At 38.0% G+C, this 14,768-nt stretch overlaps 1 protein-coding gene across 3 annotated transcripts in view; it reads left to right on the top strand.

Annotated features, from left to right (window-relative positions):
- The window catches only part of ARPC2 (actin related protein 2/3 complex subunit 2), a 29,380-nt gene extending 17,611 nt beyond the window's left edge, over window positions 1-11,769 (top strand). Inside the window, exons 7-11 of one of the 3 annotated variants that reach the window (XR_004232791.1) lie at window positions 5,959-6,085; window positions 8,129-8,229; window positions 8,566-8,666; window positions 9,476-9,666; window positions 11,291-11,479. Coding sequence is in view for 2 of the 3 variants with exons in the window: in XM_031958067.1 (XP_031813927.1) it covers window positions 5,959-6,085; window positions 8,129-8,229; window positions 8,566-8,666; window positions 9,476-9,590 (444 nt within the window). In the remaining variant the exon portion in view is untranslated. Of the gene's footprint in view, window positions 1-5,958; window positions 6,086-8,128; window positions 8,230-8,565; window positions 8,667-9,475; window positions 9,667-11,290 lie in introns of all 3 variants that reach the window. The other 2 variants (XM_031958067.1, XM_012546344.3) reach the window with 2 other exon arrangements.
- Window positions 11,770-14,768: the final 2,999 nt, after the last annotated feature.

Here is a 14,768-nt window from a genome sequence, read left to right as displayed (position 1 = left end):
GCAAGATACCCTTTTTCTTTCTTTCTTTTTAATTATAACTTTATTGACAAACATGCATGTAATTTTTCAACAATGGCCCTTGTAAAACCTTCTGTTCCAACTTTTTCCTCTTTCCCCGGACCCTCTCCCCTAGATGGCAGGTAGTCCAATATATGTTAAATATCTTAATGTATATGTTAAATACTATATATATATATATATATATATGCAGTTATCTTTCTGCACAAGAAAAATCAGATTTAGAAAGAAGGTAAAAATAACCTGAGAAGGAAAACAAAAATGCAAGTAGACAATTAACAGAAAGAGTGGAAATGCTATATTGTGGCCCACACTCATTTCTCAGTGTTCTCTCTCTGGATATAGCTGATTCTCTTCATTACTGAACAATTGGAACTGGTTTGAATCATCTCATCGTTGAAGAGAGCCACATCCATCAGAATTAATTGTATAGTATTGTTGTTGAAATGTATAAAGATCTCCTGGTTCTGCTTATTTCACTTAGCATCAATTCATTAGGCCTCTACAGACCTCTCTGTATTCATCCTGCTGGTCATTTCTTACAGAACAATAATATTCCAATAACATTCATGTACTACAATTTATTCAGCCATTCTCCAATTGATGGGCATCCACTTAGTTTCCAGTTTCTTGCCACTATGAAAAGGGCTGCCACAAACATTTTTGCACATGTGGGTTCCTTTCCCTTCATTAAGCTCTCTTTGGGATATAAGGCCAGTAGTAACACTGTTGGATCAAAGGATATGCACAGTTTGATAACTTTTTGAGCACTGTTCCAAATTGCTCTCCAGAATGGTTGGATCCGTTCACAATTCTACCAACAATGTATCAGTGTCCCAGTTTTCCCACATCCCCTCCAACATTTATCATTATCTTTTCCTGTCATCTTAGCCAATCTGAGAGGTATGTGATATCTCAGAGTTATCTTAATTTGCATTTCTCTGATCAATAATGATTTGGACAAGGCACCCTTTTTCATACGACAGCATATCAGTGTCAAGGCAGACCTCAGACTCTCACTTGTTTTGCCTGCTATATAGCAGTTAACATTATATCATAAAAATAAGTTGATGTTCTCTCTGTTCTGCCAACTCTGAGCAGCAGCAGTCAGTCCTATTCTGTTGTGGTTCTAATGTACTCAAAGGCTTCCAGGATCTCAGAAATTTGAATGTTCCTTCCAATGAAGCAGCTTTCAATCCATTCATGCCTCATGTCAGTTACATTTCATGAAGTTATTTTTTTTTCCTACCCTGCCAATCCCAAACTGAAATCAGTGTCACTGCCTACTCAAAGTTTTTGTCATTTCTTGTATAATCAGTTCTTATTGGTCAGAATTAGGTACAGAAGACCAGTTCCCCTTGTTACTAAAGTGAGCTAAAGCAGAAGAAAAATTTACATGATGGCAACAACTTGAAGAACCTTTAAGAACTCTAATCAGTAAATAAAAGACCAGATTTCCAGTGGGACATAAGATGAAACATATTACCTATCTCAAGAAAGAGGTACTAGACTAAAAGAGAATAAAATGTCTTTTTTTTTTTTTAACATGGTAACTGCATTTGATTAACTTGCTTATTATTTATGAGAGTTTACATTTCTTCCTCTTGATTTTTAATGGAAGAGAGATAGAGATAACACAAGTGCCAAAAAAGAGGACATTTGACACTTTGTTTTAGTGCAGAGACAGAAAGTCAGAAGATAGCATGAACAAGCGTGCACCCCCTTCCCCCAAAAAAAGTCAATGATTTGAAATGGAGACTCAGTTTCATATATGATCCTCTTATGTTCTGTGTCTGCAGAAATGATTTTTTATTAAGTTCATGAGATTTTACATGAATGAACTGAGCACAAGTTTCAGGAATGTATTAACAGTTTGGTCTTTGCAAGAAGTCTTAGGGTCACTGCTGTCTTGCCTCCTTAGTTTGTGGTCTCTTTCCAGAGCTCAGTATCTGTTTTCTAATCCTGTTTGAGTTTCCAATGCCTTGCATTCACATCAGGAGAGCACTTGCTCCTCCTATTAGGTCTTCCCTTTGTGGATTTATTCGTAAGTGTGCATCTGTTGAAGTATGCTGCTAATCCAGCTTCTTATTTCATCTTGTGTGTATGATATATATATACTTTTAATGTCATTGTTGTAATCATCAGAAATATCCAGACAACTAAGCAGTACTAGTGTTTGGGATATACTTTTTCTGTAGATTTCTAGTTCATTTAATTCTCTTACTCTGCATTTGTGGATAATCACTTTGGAAATAAAGGTCATTAGAATTGACTCCCTTCTTGGACATTGTCTCAAGTGAAATAATGGCTACCTTCTCTAATACCTTCTTACTATATTCTAACTTTTCTTGTTTGTGTTTGACTTTGGAGAAGTTTATGGGCACTTCTCTCTCCATTTTGAGTTTAAAGCAAATTTTCTTAATGGATTTTTGTTGTTGTTACAAAGAGTCTTTTGACAGGCTGAAGCCTATGGACCCCTTCTCAGAATAGTATTTTTAAATGTATAAAATAAATAATTCTTAAATTATTTTAAAAAGAATACCAGGAACTCCTCATTTAAGGCTTCTTGAACAGACCTACAAATCTCTGAGAAAATACATTTTTTTTTTTGCTGCTTTCAGTTCCCAGACAAAAATTACATAGATAAAATGCCATTATAGGTAGAGCTTTTTCCCCATTCTCCCACCTGATAATGCTTTTCCTTCTAAGCCGTAATCTCTATCTTTTACAAACCAATTTATATACACATCATTCCATTAGAATATACACTTCTTAAGAGCAGGCTCTGTTGTTACTTTTCATTTTCATGTGCATATGTATTAAATTTTTCAATACAAAACTGAAGTTATGTAGCTACACTAGAGTTACAGTGAGTTTAAAAAGACAGTGTCTGTTTCCTAGAAACTCCCATCTCAGTTGAAGTTAATATTTATTATAAAGTTTGAGATTTTTGTTTTCAAGTTTCTTAAATTTAATTGGGTAGTGATGCAGTTCTTGGCCCATCATAATAACCTCACTTAACCACTTCTTAATTGATCATTTCTTTATTTTAAGTTCTGGTCCAGAAATTGAAATTCTGTTAATACTAACTCAATTTGGCTTTTGTGTGTTTTTAGCACTTTAAGATATAAATTCTATTTTATTTGCTCTGTAGAATAACCCTGTAAAAGTAGGTAAGTTATTTCCATTTTGTAGGTGTGGAAATTGGCTCAGATAGTAAGTATCTCAAGCAGGATTCCAAACCAGGTCCTTCTAACTTCTTGTCCTGACATTTGTCCATCATACATACAGTATTCTCTGTCACTATCTTTTTATCTAACTACCCCAGTTTTTTCCTTACTCAAAAAGAAATTTACCCACAACCTGAATCCTTAGCCATTAGGCTGATCCACTTAACAGATAAAAAGGGAAAAGAATAAAAATAAAGAAGCTGTTTAAATCTTTGGCAAAATAAAAAGGTATTTTCTAGAGCAAATCAGTTGCCAAAGAAAAAAATACCTTACTTAGCTGTTCAGAAGCATCTGTAAAAACTTACTCCCCAAGCCACAGGAATTTCCACTCTGAGTCAGCTCTCTTTCTTTCAAAGCAGTTCCCTTTCCAACAATCAGCTGAGTTAGAAATGTGAGCCTGTTTCCTTTTGAGAAGAGAATGCATCTAAAAGGAAACTAAACAAACCCAAATCAAGTCCACAAGAATTTAAGTGCTTACTACATTTTAAACCACTGTGCTAAGCACTAAAGAATCAAAACCAAGTTATTCTTCTCTCTTCTCTTCCCTCCTAAAAGTCACTACCCTTAAATATCTTATATTCTAAGGAGAGACAGCCTGTAAACAAGAGATACATGATGGAAATGAAAGGCATGATCTTAAATAGGCAGGATTTGCGCTTGGTTTTGAAGGAAGTCAGGTAACCCAAGAAGTAGAAAGTATTTGGGTATTTCATGAAGGGGTGCCAAAATTATGGAGAAGGATTCCAGGTGTACTAGTGTTGCCATGATAAAGAGTAATGGGAAGAAAGTAAATTGTGGAAAAGAACTTTGCCAAACAAAGGACTTAAAACAGAATCCTGGATGAAAGTAAGCCACATTTAGTTTGAAATGACATACAGTTCTTGATGTCCAGAAGGCAGGTCGTGATTAAAGACTAGAGTTAAACTTTTAGAAACTATTGAATTTGCCAAGCAAGAGTTTAAAATAAAAAGAGAAGGGAAGCCCAGGACAGAATCTTGGAGACAACCATATTTAACAATCCTGACAAGGATGAAGAACCAGCAACAGACTCTAGGAAAAGATGAGGTTAGATAGATAGCAATGTCAAGAAAATGTAGAGAAAAAAGTCTCTAGAAAGAAAAGCTGATGAATAAATAATGTCAAAGGCTTCAGAGAAAGAGGGCCCAAGAAGGGTCAGAATTGAAAGAGACCATTAGATTGGCAGTTAGATCATTAGACGACACATAATAATATAAAATTTTTTCCAATATGTTGATTGGTTTTGCTGAGGTGTTTGTTTTTTTCATTCTTTATCATAAGAAGACATGGCTGGCTGAGTAACAGAGAGGAATCATACAGAGGAAGTTTATAGAAGTGATAGAAAAACAATATCAAAAAAAATTTTTTTTTAATTTGAAAGAGACAATTGGTAGCTGTGTCAGTTTAAATGGAATGGTGGCATAAACCAGATTGCAGGGTTTAGAAGGAAGGAAGGATAACTTGAAATGGAGACATCACCCTAAGACATCCATTACTTTATAAGCCACTCAAGATTGGGAAGCAGTGTGGGCTGTAGGTCAGCAAAATGGGAGTAGTGGGGACATGTATAAACTATCTAAGAAGAATTTCAAATGCTAATCTAAGGAGCTTATTTATGTTTGATCCTGGAGCAGGAGTTTTAACCTTTTTGTATGTCTGGAGTCCCATGGCACTTTTGTGAAACTGTATACCCTCTTCTAGAATAACATTTATGAATGTTTGAAATATGTAGAATTACGAACAAAATCAAGGTTTTGCAAGAGTGAATGCTGAAAACTTTTTGCATATGTTTTGAAAATAAAATTTTTTAGAGAACAAGTTCATCAATCCTCTAACTCTGACTTAAAACTTTTGTCTTAGAAATAATGGGGAGCCATCAGGAGTGGTAATATAATCCGACCTGCCTTTTGCTTTTCAAGTAAAAGTAATAGATAATTACAATATAGGTCTTAAAGGTATTTTTAATTTATTGGAAGTCTGCTAGGATATATAATATATTGACATTTACTCACTGTTTTGTATTGACCCAGGACTTCAAGGCCAAAAGCCTTTGAAAGTTAAGCATTTGATTTTTAACTTGGTATTTTCCTTTAAAAAGCAGAAAACTACTAGTTAACCTATACAGGGATAGCTCAGAGATATTGCAGGTTCTGTTTCAGATCACCAAAATAAAGCAAAGAGCACAATAAAGTGAATGACACAAATTTTTTTTTAATTTCCCATTGTATACAAAAATTGGTGTTTACACTATACTGTATTAGAGTTACATCAGAGATCACTGATCACATATTACCATAACAGATGTAATAAAAATAGGAAAAATTTGAAGCACTGTAAGAATTAACAAAATGTGACGAGAGACATGATGCGAACATGTGCTCTTGGGCAATAATGTAGGTAGATTTGTTAGACACAGACTTGCCAAAAGTCTTCAGTTTGTTTTTTAAAAAGGCATTTTCTGCAATGTGCAATAAAGGGAAGCACAATAAAATGAGATATGCTTGTAATACACACTTAAAATTCTCTACTAGCAACCATCAAGAAGTTTTCCATTATCACCTGAGTGAAGATAAACCCATAATTCTGCTTCCTTTCCCTAACTATCGCAACAGTTCCAGGTTTCCCTCAAACATGGATTTGCCTTCCATCTAATATTAAGTTATCTTCTTTGCCTTTTCTTTTGTCTTTTAAGGAGTTCAAAGAAGGACGCAGAGCCAGCCACACAGCCCCACAGGTCCTCTTCAGCCACAGGGAACCTCCTTTAGAGTTGAAAGACACAGATGCTGCTGTGGGTGATAATATTGGCTATATCACTTTTGGTAAGTTCAGAACAGAGTTAAGACTTGGTGTTTTTGCCTTAGTAATGACTTTTAACTGCTGTGCACACTTGCCACATGGATCGAGATTCTTAACTTTTTGTTTAGGAGATGAAGGGGGGGAAGTTAGAATGATTTCAAGAAACATCAGGAATTTTGCACGAGCCCACAAATGACTGCTTTGACAGTGTAGTTAACAGAAGTAAATGGAAGACAAAACTACTACAAACAGATATAAAAATGAGTACCTCAGTAATTGCCTGGATCTAAAAAAGTGAGCCCCCATAATTGGAAGACACAGGATCCATTAGATAAATGGGAACAAGAGACCAACCAACCTGTTTGTGCAATATAGTTTTATTTGTTTTTGTTAAATATTTCTCAATTACATGTAAATAATTTTTTTTCCATGTACTTGCTTATTTTTTACAAGTCCTGTTGAGATTTTTCTTTGATATCACTTGCTGGCTCCCTTTTAGAACATTAAGAAACACAATGCTAAGAAGCTCAGAAGAAGAAAAAAAAATTTTTTAAACTTATTTTCTAAACAAAGCCAGTCACATAATCTCCATATTGGAGAGAAACCTTCAAGGTCTACTGATGCATAGAACCTCAGAAAACATGTAGAGAAAATCTGCATTTTTACTCCTTTGGGTAAGGAGATTTCCCTGAATTATGTGTTTTATTTAATCAAATCCAGTGTCATTCCATTCCTTTCAGCAAAAACAGATAAAATAACTACTGTATGATGTGTTAGTTGCTGGAGAAATAAAAGCAAAAGGCAAAACAATTTCTGTCTTCAAGATGCTTATATTCTACTTTAGTTCCTTTTTTTTTTTTTTTTTTTTTTTTTTTTTAAGCTTTTTATTTACAAGATATAGGCATGGGTAATTTTTCAGCAGTGACCCTTGCAAACTGTTCCAACTTTTCTCCTCCTTCCCCTCATCCCCTCCCCTAGATGGCAGGTAGTCCAATACATGTTAAATATGTTAAAGTATATGTTAAACACAATATAGGTATACATATCCATACAATTATTTTCCTGCATGTAAATAATTTCTAACAGTCATTTTTTAAAATGCTGTGTTCCACATTCTCCCTCTCACTACACCCCTCTTCTTGAGAAAGCAGGTATTTAGTTACCACTTGTACATGTGAAATCACACAAAGTACATTTCCATATTAGCCATGTTGCAAAAGAAAACGCAGAAAAAATAAAGTTTGAAAAGGTATTCTTCACCTTGCATTGAGAGTTCATCAATTCTCTCTCTAGAGGTGGATTGCATTTTTCATCATAGATTCTTGGGAATACAGTTTTTTTTCTCTCTTTTATGTATTTTATTTTTAATTTATGAAATAAAACAAGCATTTCCATAATATAGTATAATAAAAAACGATCACACATGATACTGTGAAACTTATGTACAGCTTGCTATTTCTTTTAAATATATAATAGCTATCATGTAAATTTCTTTTTTCCCACCTTACTAATGGAATTTTAAATGATATACACAGTGTCTCTCAAGAGCATCTCTTTACTTCAAGAATAAAACGAGTAAGATGGGGGGGGGGGGGGGTTGGCTCTTTTTCCTGAGTGATTAATGTGTATTATTTCCCACAAAGTAATCCATCACTGCCTCCACTCCACAAAGAATTGTCTGATGCCATTCATAGGAACCAGTAGCCCTGTCATAAATAGAAGACAAATTCCAAAAAGAAATGTGTGTTCCTAGAATTGTGAACCAGAATGACAGTTCAGAGGAGAAATCCTGTCCCTTTGTGGAGTTTGATTCTGAACTAGGTTTTCTTTTGCCCTTGGTTTCCACAGAGCTTCCAATCCTTGCTCTCACTTCAGGATGAAGCCATTCATTGCCACAGGGTTAATTGAGATTACCTAGGAAGCAGCCCCTGTAGCTTGTATGTGATTAAGTGAGTGGGTTGTGCCTAAGAAAAGGAAAAAAGGGACCTTGCTGTAACTTTCTGTTCCTTCCACACTTCTTGGGTTTTTATAGAACATACTGGTAATTTCTTTTGTTCCTTCTCCAGTGCTGTTCCCCCGCCACACCAATGCGAATGCCAGAGACAACACCATTAACTTGATTCACACATTCCGGGATTACCTGCACTATCACATCAAATGCTCCAAGGTAAGGGACTTAATGAGCAGCAAGAGGAAATGTTCATTTCTTCTGTTTGCTATCAGTCTTCCCACCATGCATCAGGGCATGATCGTATCCTTCCCTGCCTTCCACAAGTAGAGGCTTCAGCCTCAAGCTTACTGCTGCCCTCCCCAGCCATGTTAGCCCCCAGGGCATCCCTGCCATGAGGGCAGGCGGATCTGACTTCAGGTCCTCTGCACCTGATAAAGGGCTCCAGGAACACGCTCCTCACATCTCTTCCCTAAGGAGCACCAAAAGAGCTTCATGTGATACTTAATTTCAAAGCTGAGCCTCCCCTTCAGTGCCTACTTTGTTTGCTTCCAGGCCTATATTCACACACGAATGCGGGCAAAGACATCTGACTTCCTCAAGGTGCTGAACCGCGCACGCCCAGATGCAGAAAAAAAGGAAATGAAAACGATCACGTAAGTGTGCTGGCTTCTGTGGGCTCTCCACAGTCTGCTTGGGCCATTTGTGGGGAAGATGGAGTGAGTGTGTGTGATCTTTTAATAAACTAGGCATCCTCAGGCTGAAGAGTCATGTAAGGGGCTGAGCTACACTAGCGGCCCGCCTGCTCTGTCCTCAGGAGAGAGGTTACCTGCCTGAATAGCTGGGAACCCCAGGGACACTCAGCCTCTGTGTGGTGCCTGCAGTGTTTGTTCATATATGATAGTACCTGCCACATGTGCTAGACAGTGGGGGGGAATCCAGAACAAAAAAGGGACTCCCTGACTTCGAAGGAGTGTGGTCTTAGGATCCGAGCTGTCGGCTCCCCAAGTCTGTGTGATGAGATGCTCAAATTAAACTTTGTCCTAGTCTACATCTGGCAGGTAGACACTTGCTTCGGGCCTTTTCGGGCAAATCTTCCACTGCTGTTGTTGGAGAGGGTGCCCGCCCCGGGCCTCAGTCCCAGAGGCTTGTGTTGGAAGTGCTCTCTTGTCTCTGGGAAAGAGGGCCATGCACTTTTATGTCAGCTGTAAATTGGTAATGGAAGACTCTCAGCTCTTTGGAGTTAAGCCGTCCAGTAAACTTGCCACCCAAATCTGAGCAGGTCCTTCTAACAGACACCTGAGGGCTCCTGTCTGCCACTTCCTTTGCTGCTCCCGGGTAAATCTCTGGATAGCCTGGGCGAGGGGGGTGGTCAGAGCAGCCTCCTGCTGCTGCTGCCGCCTCTTTGAGTTCTTGTCCCTTCCTGAGGTTCACAATGTCCCCTTTCCCTGCTTGCTCTTCACAGGAGTTCCTATTTCAGCAAGTACCACATGGGTGACCTCAGTCGTGAGGCCTCTAGCTTCGAGCTGCATTCAGGGCCCAGTGGAGAGCCAGTCAGTAGTGTTGAGGCCAGGAGATGAGACGGCAGATAGGTACAACAGAAAGGAAGCTTGTGTCGGTCAGCCTGTCAGGACCCAGACAGGAAGGCCGGGTAGCGTAAGTAGATAGTTACAGGATTGCCCGTGAGACAATTCTACCCTGGTAACAGCTGGTCTACCTGGAGGGAGAACCAGACACAAACCTCACTTGGTGCCACTTGCCTTGTCAGCCAATAAATAGGTGTATTTTGAGATTATCTCCCTATGTAACCATGTCATCATCAAATGTTCTTAAGGGCCAAAAATCCCCATGAGAACCAATGGTTTTCGATTTCCTTCCCACCAAAATTTTAACAAAAACTATTAAAGAAAAACAGGTTAAATATAATACTTAACCTCTGTTTCTTAATAAAATACATAAATTTTTTAAAAGGCATGTATAGAGGCAGAAGGTAATTGGGGAGGAAGCAAGGAAAATGGCTAATTCCCAGACTATTTAACCTTGACCAGGAGTCATCAGAGGATTCACAGAGGAATTTGAGCATACATTAAAAACAAGATTCTACCTAATGAGATAGACATTTTCCTGATCTGGAAGAAAACAATTCTTCCATAGCTTTCTACATCCCTTTTCCACTGCACTCAGAGACTGGATAGCTCTGGAAATTAAGTGAAAAAGGATGTTGAAATTGTTGATCTTGAAATTAAGTGAAAAAGCCTTTCTTTGGTAGAAATGGGAACTGGACACGAGAGTGCAGCCTGCTTCTGGATCTTTGAGACTAAGTCTAAACACTCAAAACTTTTTGAAGGACTTGTTTGGGATGGGTTGGTGGTTGAATTTTTGTTTGGGGGTATTTTGTTTTGATTTTGTCAAGGGGGAGATTTAACAGTGCCTGAAACTTTAAAACAATCAAAATAAGTATTAACCATCATTAACCACCAGTACCAGACACTACACAAGGCAGTAGCATCCTATTTCCCACATAAAATCTGGGTTCCTATGGTTTTGGCTCCAGCAAAGAAACTTTACAGACCAGTGTGCAAAATGACTTCTAGGGGTCAAATATTAGGGGTGCTTTTGGCTCTGGTCTGGTCCCAATGAGGGAGAAGGATGCTTCTTTTAGCACTGAAGGGCTGGGGACAAGACCAGGGATCCCTTCCTGACACCCAGAGGCCATTACCTGGGGCTCTTTCACAGAGCCAACTTTCTCCAAATCTAGTAGTACAAAATAATAATGGCATGACATTCTTGTGAGCGAAGAGCTCAGCTCTTTAATAGCATTGAACTAAATGAACCCTCTGGAGCTCTTAGCCTGGGACCTGATTCCCTCCCCATGACTAAGTACAAGACTGACACCTCACCCATGCACATGCTCAGGCCGAATGGGAACAACCTTTCTGGGTTAAGGGCTGAAAAGAACTCAAAAGACAATTCCAGTCTGAATTGTGAGTGATTTCACATGGAGCTGGCCCCAGTCCTCCCATCCTGTCAATGCCCTTGGGTCTCCCCTGACTGTGCTGCTGAGGACTCTGGAAAGCACAAAAGGCCAGTTAAAAGACTCCCCAGAGCCCTCACGGCACTGAAAGCACACTCTTCCCCTTCCCTGGCCAAGGCTACCCCTGAAGTATGACCCTTCCACCTCCCCTTAGGCCTGGCTTCCTGGGGTGGCCATCTTAGAAATTCTGTGGGGGGGATATTGCCCAGCCAGAGCCCAACTCTCATGCTGCTTCTCTTCTCCAAGGGGGAAGACGTTTTCATCCCGTTAAACTCATGGGAACAGGCGAAGTTAGAGGCTGAAGACAGAAGGCTGGAGCGCTTGCTACTGGATAACCGGAGCTCTGAATGTTGCACCTCTCCAGATTCTAAAGGAATTCTCCCATTTTGGTTCTATTTTGTACGTTTGGAAAATAATCTGCAGAATCGAGCTGTGCTTGCAAGGACTTCATAGTTCCCAAGAATTTAAAAAAAAAAAAAAAAAAGGATTCCACTTTGATCAATTTAATTCTTTTTCTTTATCCCTCCCTCCCTCATCACCACCACCACCACCCTCTCTCACCCTCTCTCCAAGCTGTTTCGCTTTGCAATACGTTACTGGTAATGAGTTGCAGAAAATACAATATTAACTTGTTTTTCTCCTAAGTATTTGAGTTTAAAACTCCTGTATCTAAAAATACGGTTGGGGTCATTAATAAAGAAGAATCTTTCTATCTTAAAGTAGAAGTTGGTGAATTTGTAGTCTGATCATAAAGCTGAGGGACCTAGAAGAGGGGAGCCTGACCCAGAGAAAAGGAAACTAGACTTGAAGTTAGAAATAGTCGACACCTGGCTCTGTTGCTGGTGATTTGAGGCAAATCATTAAACCTCTCTGGACCTCACTTCACCTTATCCATGAAACAGGAGTGCTGGACAGACCAGCTTGAGCTGTGAGTCCCTGAGTTTTGACTTGAGGCCTAGTTTGTCTCATACCATTGGTGCCCCCATGGGAAATCCACAAACCTCAAAGATGCCTCCATTACCAGTGTATTACATATGAGATGGAAAGGTAGCTAGCTAAAAGTAGCCATTCTCACCGTTCGCCCCTTCACTGTCACCTTCATCTAGGCTCAGCCCCTGAACAGGCTTCCATGAAGTTGACAAACCAGAGTAAAAACATTCCTTTACCTTCAATTTTCTGCATGTCCCTTACTAAGTGCTAGAAATTCATATTGAAAAGGCAATCCTGACCTTTCCAGAGCTTGAGTCCGAAAAGGAAGTTGTGCTATCTGGAGTTGCTAGAACAGCTAATTAGTATGCTCTCTTTAGAAACAATAATATTGCTGCGTTGATTTGAGTACTGTGCCCAGAGCAGAAGGTCTGTCTGGCCGACAGATGGCAAGATTGCCAAGGTGGATGACCAGGTGATTGTGAGTGGAATCTAGCCTGCTGCTGTCTAGAGATGGTTAATTTGTTTACATTCATCAAAACATCTTGGCCCCAGGAAATATTCTTTTTTTTTATGTTAAATCCAATATATGCATACATATTTATACAGTTATGCTGCACAAGAAAAAGAGAAGCAAAATAAAATGCAAGCAAACAACAAGAAGTGCAAAGGCTATGTTGTGAACCATACTCGGTTTCCACAGTCCTCTCTGGGTATAGCTGATTCTCTTTATCGCTGAACAGTTGGAATTGGTTTGAATCCTCTCATTGTTGAAAAGAGCCACATCCATCAGAATTGATCATTATATAGTCTTGTTGCAGTGTACAGTGATCTTCTGGTTCTGCTCATTTCACTTAGCATCAGTTCATGTAGGTCTCTCCAAACCTCTCTGAAATCATCCTGCTGGTCATTTCTTACAAAAAAAATAATATTCCATAACATTCATATACCACAATTTACTCAGCCATTCTCCAATTGATGGGCAGCCATTCAATTTCCAGTTTCTAGCCACTACAAAGAGGGTGGCCACAAACTTTTGCACATGTGGGTCCCTTTCCTTTAATATCTTTGGGATTTAATAAGCCCAGTAGAAACACTGCTGGGTCAAAGGGTATGCACAGTTTGATAACTTTTTGAGCATAGTTCCAAATTGCTCTCCACAGTGGTTGGATCTATTCACAGTTACACCAACAGTGTATCAGTGTCCCCATTTTTCCACATCCCCTCCAACATTTGTCATCTTAGCTAATCTGACAGGTGTGTAGTGGTATCTCGGAGTTGTCTTAATTTGCATTCTCTGATCAATACGGATTTAGAACACTTTTTTTATATGACTAGAAATAGTTTCAATTTCTTCATCTGAAAATTAGTCTGTTCATATCCTTTGACCATTTATCAATTGGAGAATGGCTTGAATTCTTATAAATTTGAGTCAGTTCTCTGTATTTTTTAGAAATGAGGCCTTTATCAGAACCTTTGAATGTAAAAATATTTTCCCAATTTATTGCTTCCCTTATCTGCATTGATTTTGTTTGTACGAAAACTTTTTAACTTAATATAATCAAATTGTCTATTTTATGATCATCAATGATCTCCAGTTCTTCTTTAGTCACAAATTCCTTCCTCCACAGATCTGAGAGGCAAACTATCCTATGTTCCAATTTATTTATAATGTCACTCTTATGTCTAGATCATGAATCCATTTCAACCTTATTTTGGTATACAGTGTTAGGTGTGGGTAAATGCCTAATTTCTGCCATACTAATTTCCAATTTTCTCAGAATTTTTTGTCAAATAGTGAATTCTTATTCCAAAAGTTGCGATCTTTGGGTTTGTCAAACACTAGATTGCTATTGACTATTTTGTCCTGTAAACCTAACCTATTCCACTGACTATTCTATTTCTTAGTCAGTACCAAATGGTTTTGATGACTACTGCTTTAAAATAGTTTTATTTTTAGATCTGGTACAGCTAGCCCATCTTCATTTGATTTTTTTTTTCATTAATTCCTTTGAAATTCTTGACCTTTTGTTCTTCCAAATGAATTTTATTATTTTTTTCTAGGTCAGTAAAAATTTCTTGGGAGTTTGGTATAGATAAATAGATTAGGTAATATTGTCATCTTTTATTATATTCTCTCGATCTATCCAAGAACACTAGATATTTTTCCAGTTGTTTAGATCTAACTTTATTTGTGGGGAAAGTGTTTTGTAGTGTTGCTCATATAGTTCCTGACTTTCGCTTGGCAGGCAAGATTCCCAAATATTTTATACTATCGACAATTATTTTAAATAGAATTTCTCTTTGTAGCTCTTGCTGTTGGATTTTGTTAGTGATGTATAAAAATGGTGATGATTTATGTGGATTTATTTTGTATTTTGCAAACTTTGCTAAAGTTGTGAATTGTTTCTAATAGTTTTTTAGTTGATTCTCTAGGGTTCTCTAAATATGCCATCATATCATCTGCAAAGAGTGATAATTTGATTTCCTCATTGCCTATTCCAATTCCTTTAATCTCTTTTTCTTCTCTTATTGCTGAAGCTAGCATTTCTAATACAATATTGAATACTAATGGTGATAGTGGGCACCTTGTTTCCCCCTTGATCTTATTGGGAATGGTTCCAATTTATCCCCTTTACATATGATGTGCTTACTGACAGTTTTAAATAGATGCTACTGACTATTTTAAGAAAAAGCCCATTCCTGTACTCTCTTAATTTTTTAATAGGAATGGATGTTGAATTTAATCAAATGCTTTTTCTGCATCTATTTAGGTAATCATGGTTTTTGTTAATTT

This window comes from Sarcophilus harrisii, chromosome 3, assembly GCF_902635505.1.
Source record: "Sarcophilus harrisii chromosome 3, mSarHar1.11, whole genome shotgun sequence".
Lineage (NCBI taxonomy): Eukaryota > Metazoa > Chordata > Mammalia > Dasyuromorphia > Dasyuridae > Sarcophilus > Sarcophilus harrisii.
This window is presented reverse-complemented; position numbering and strand designations above follow the sequence as displayed.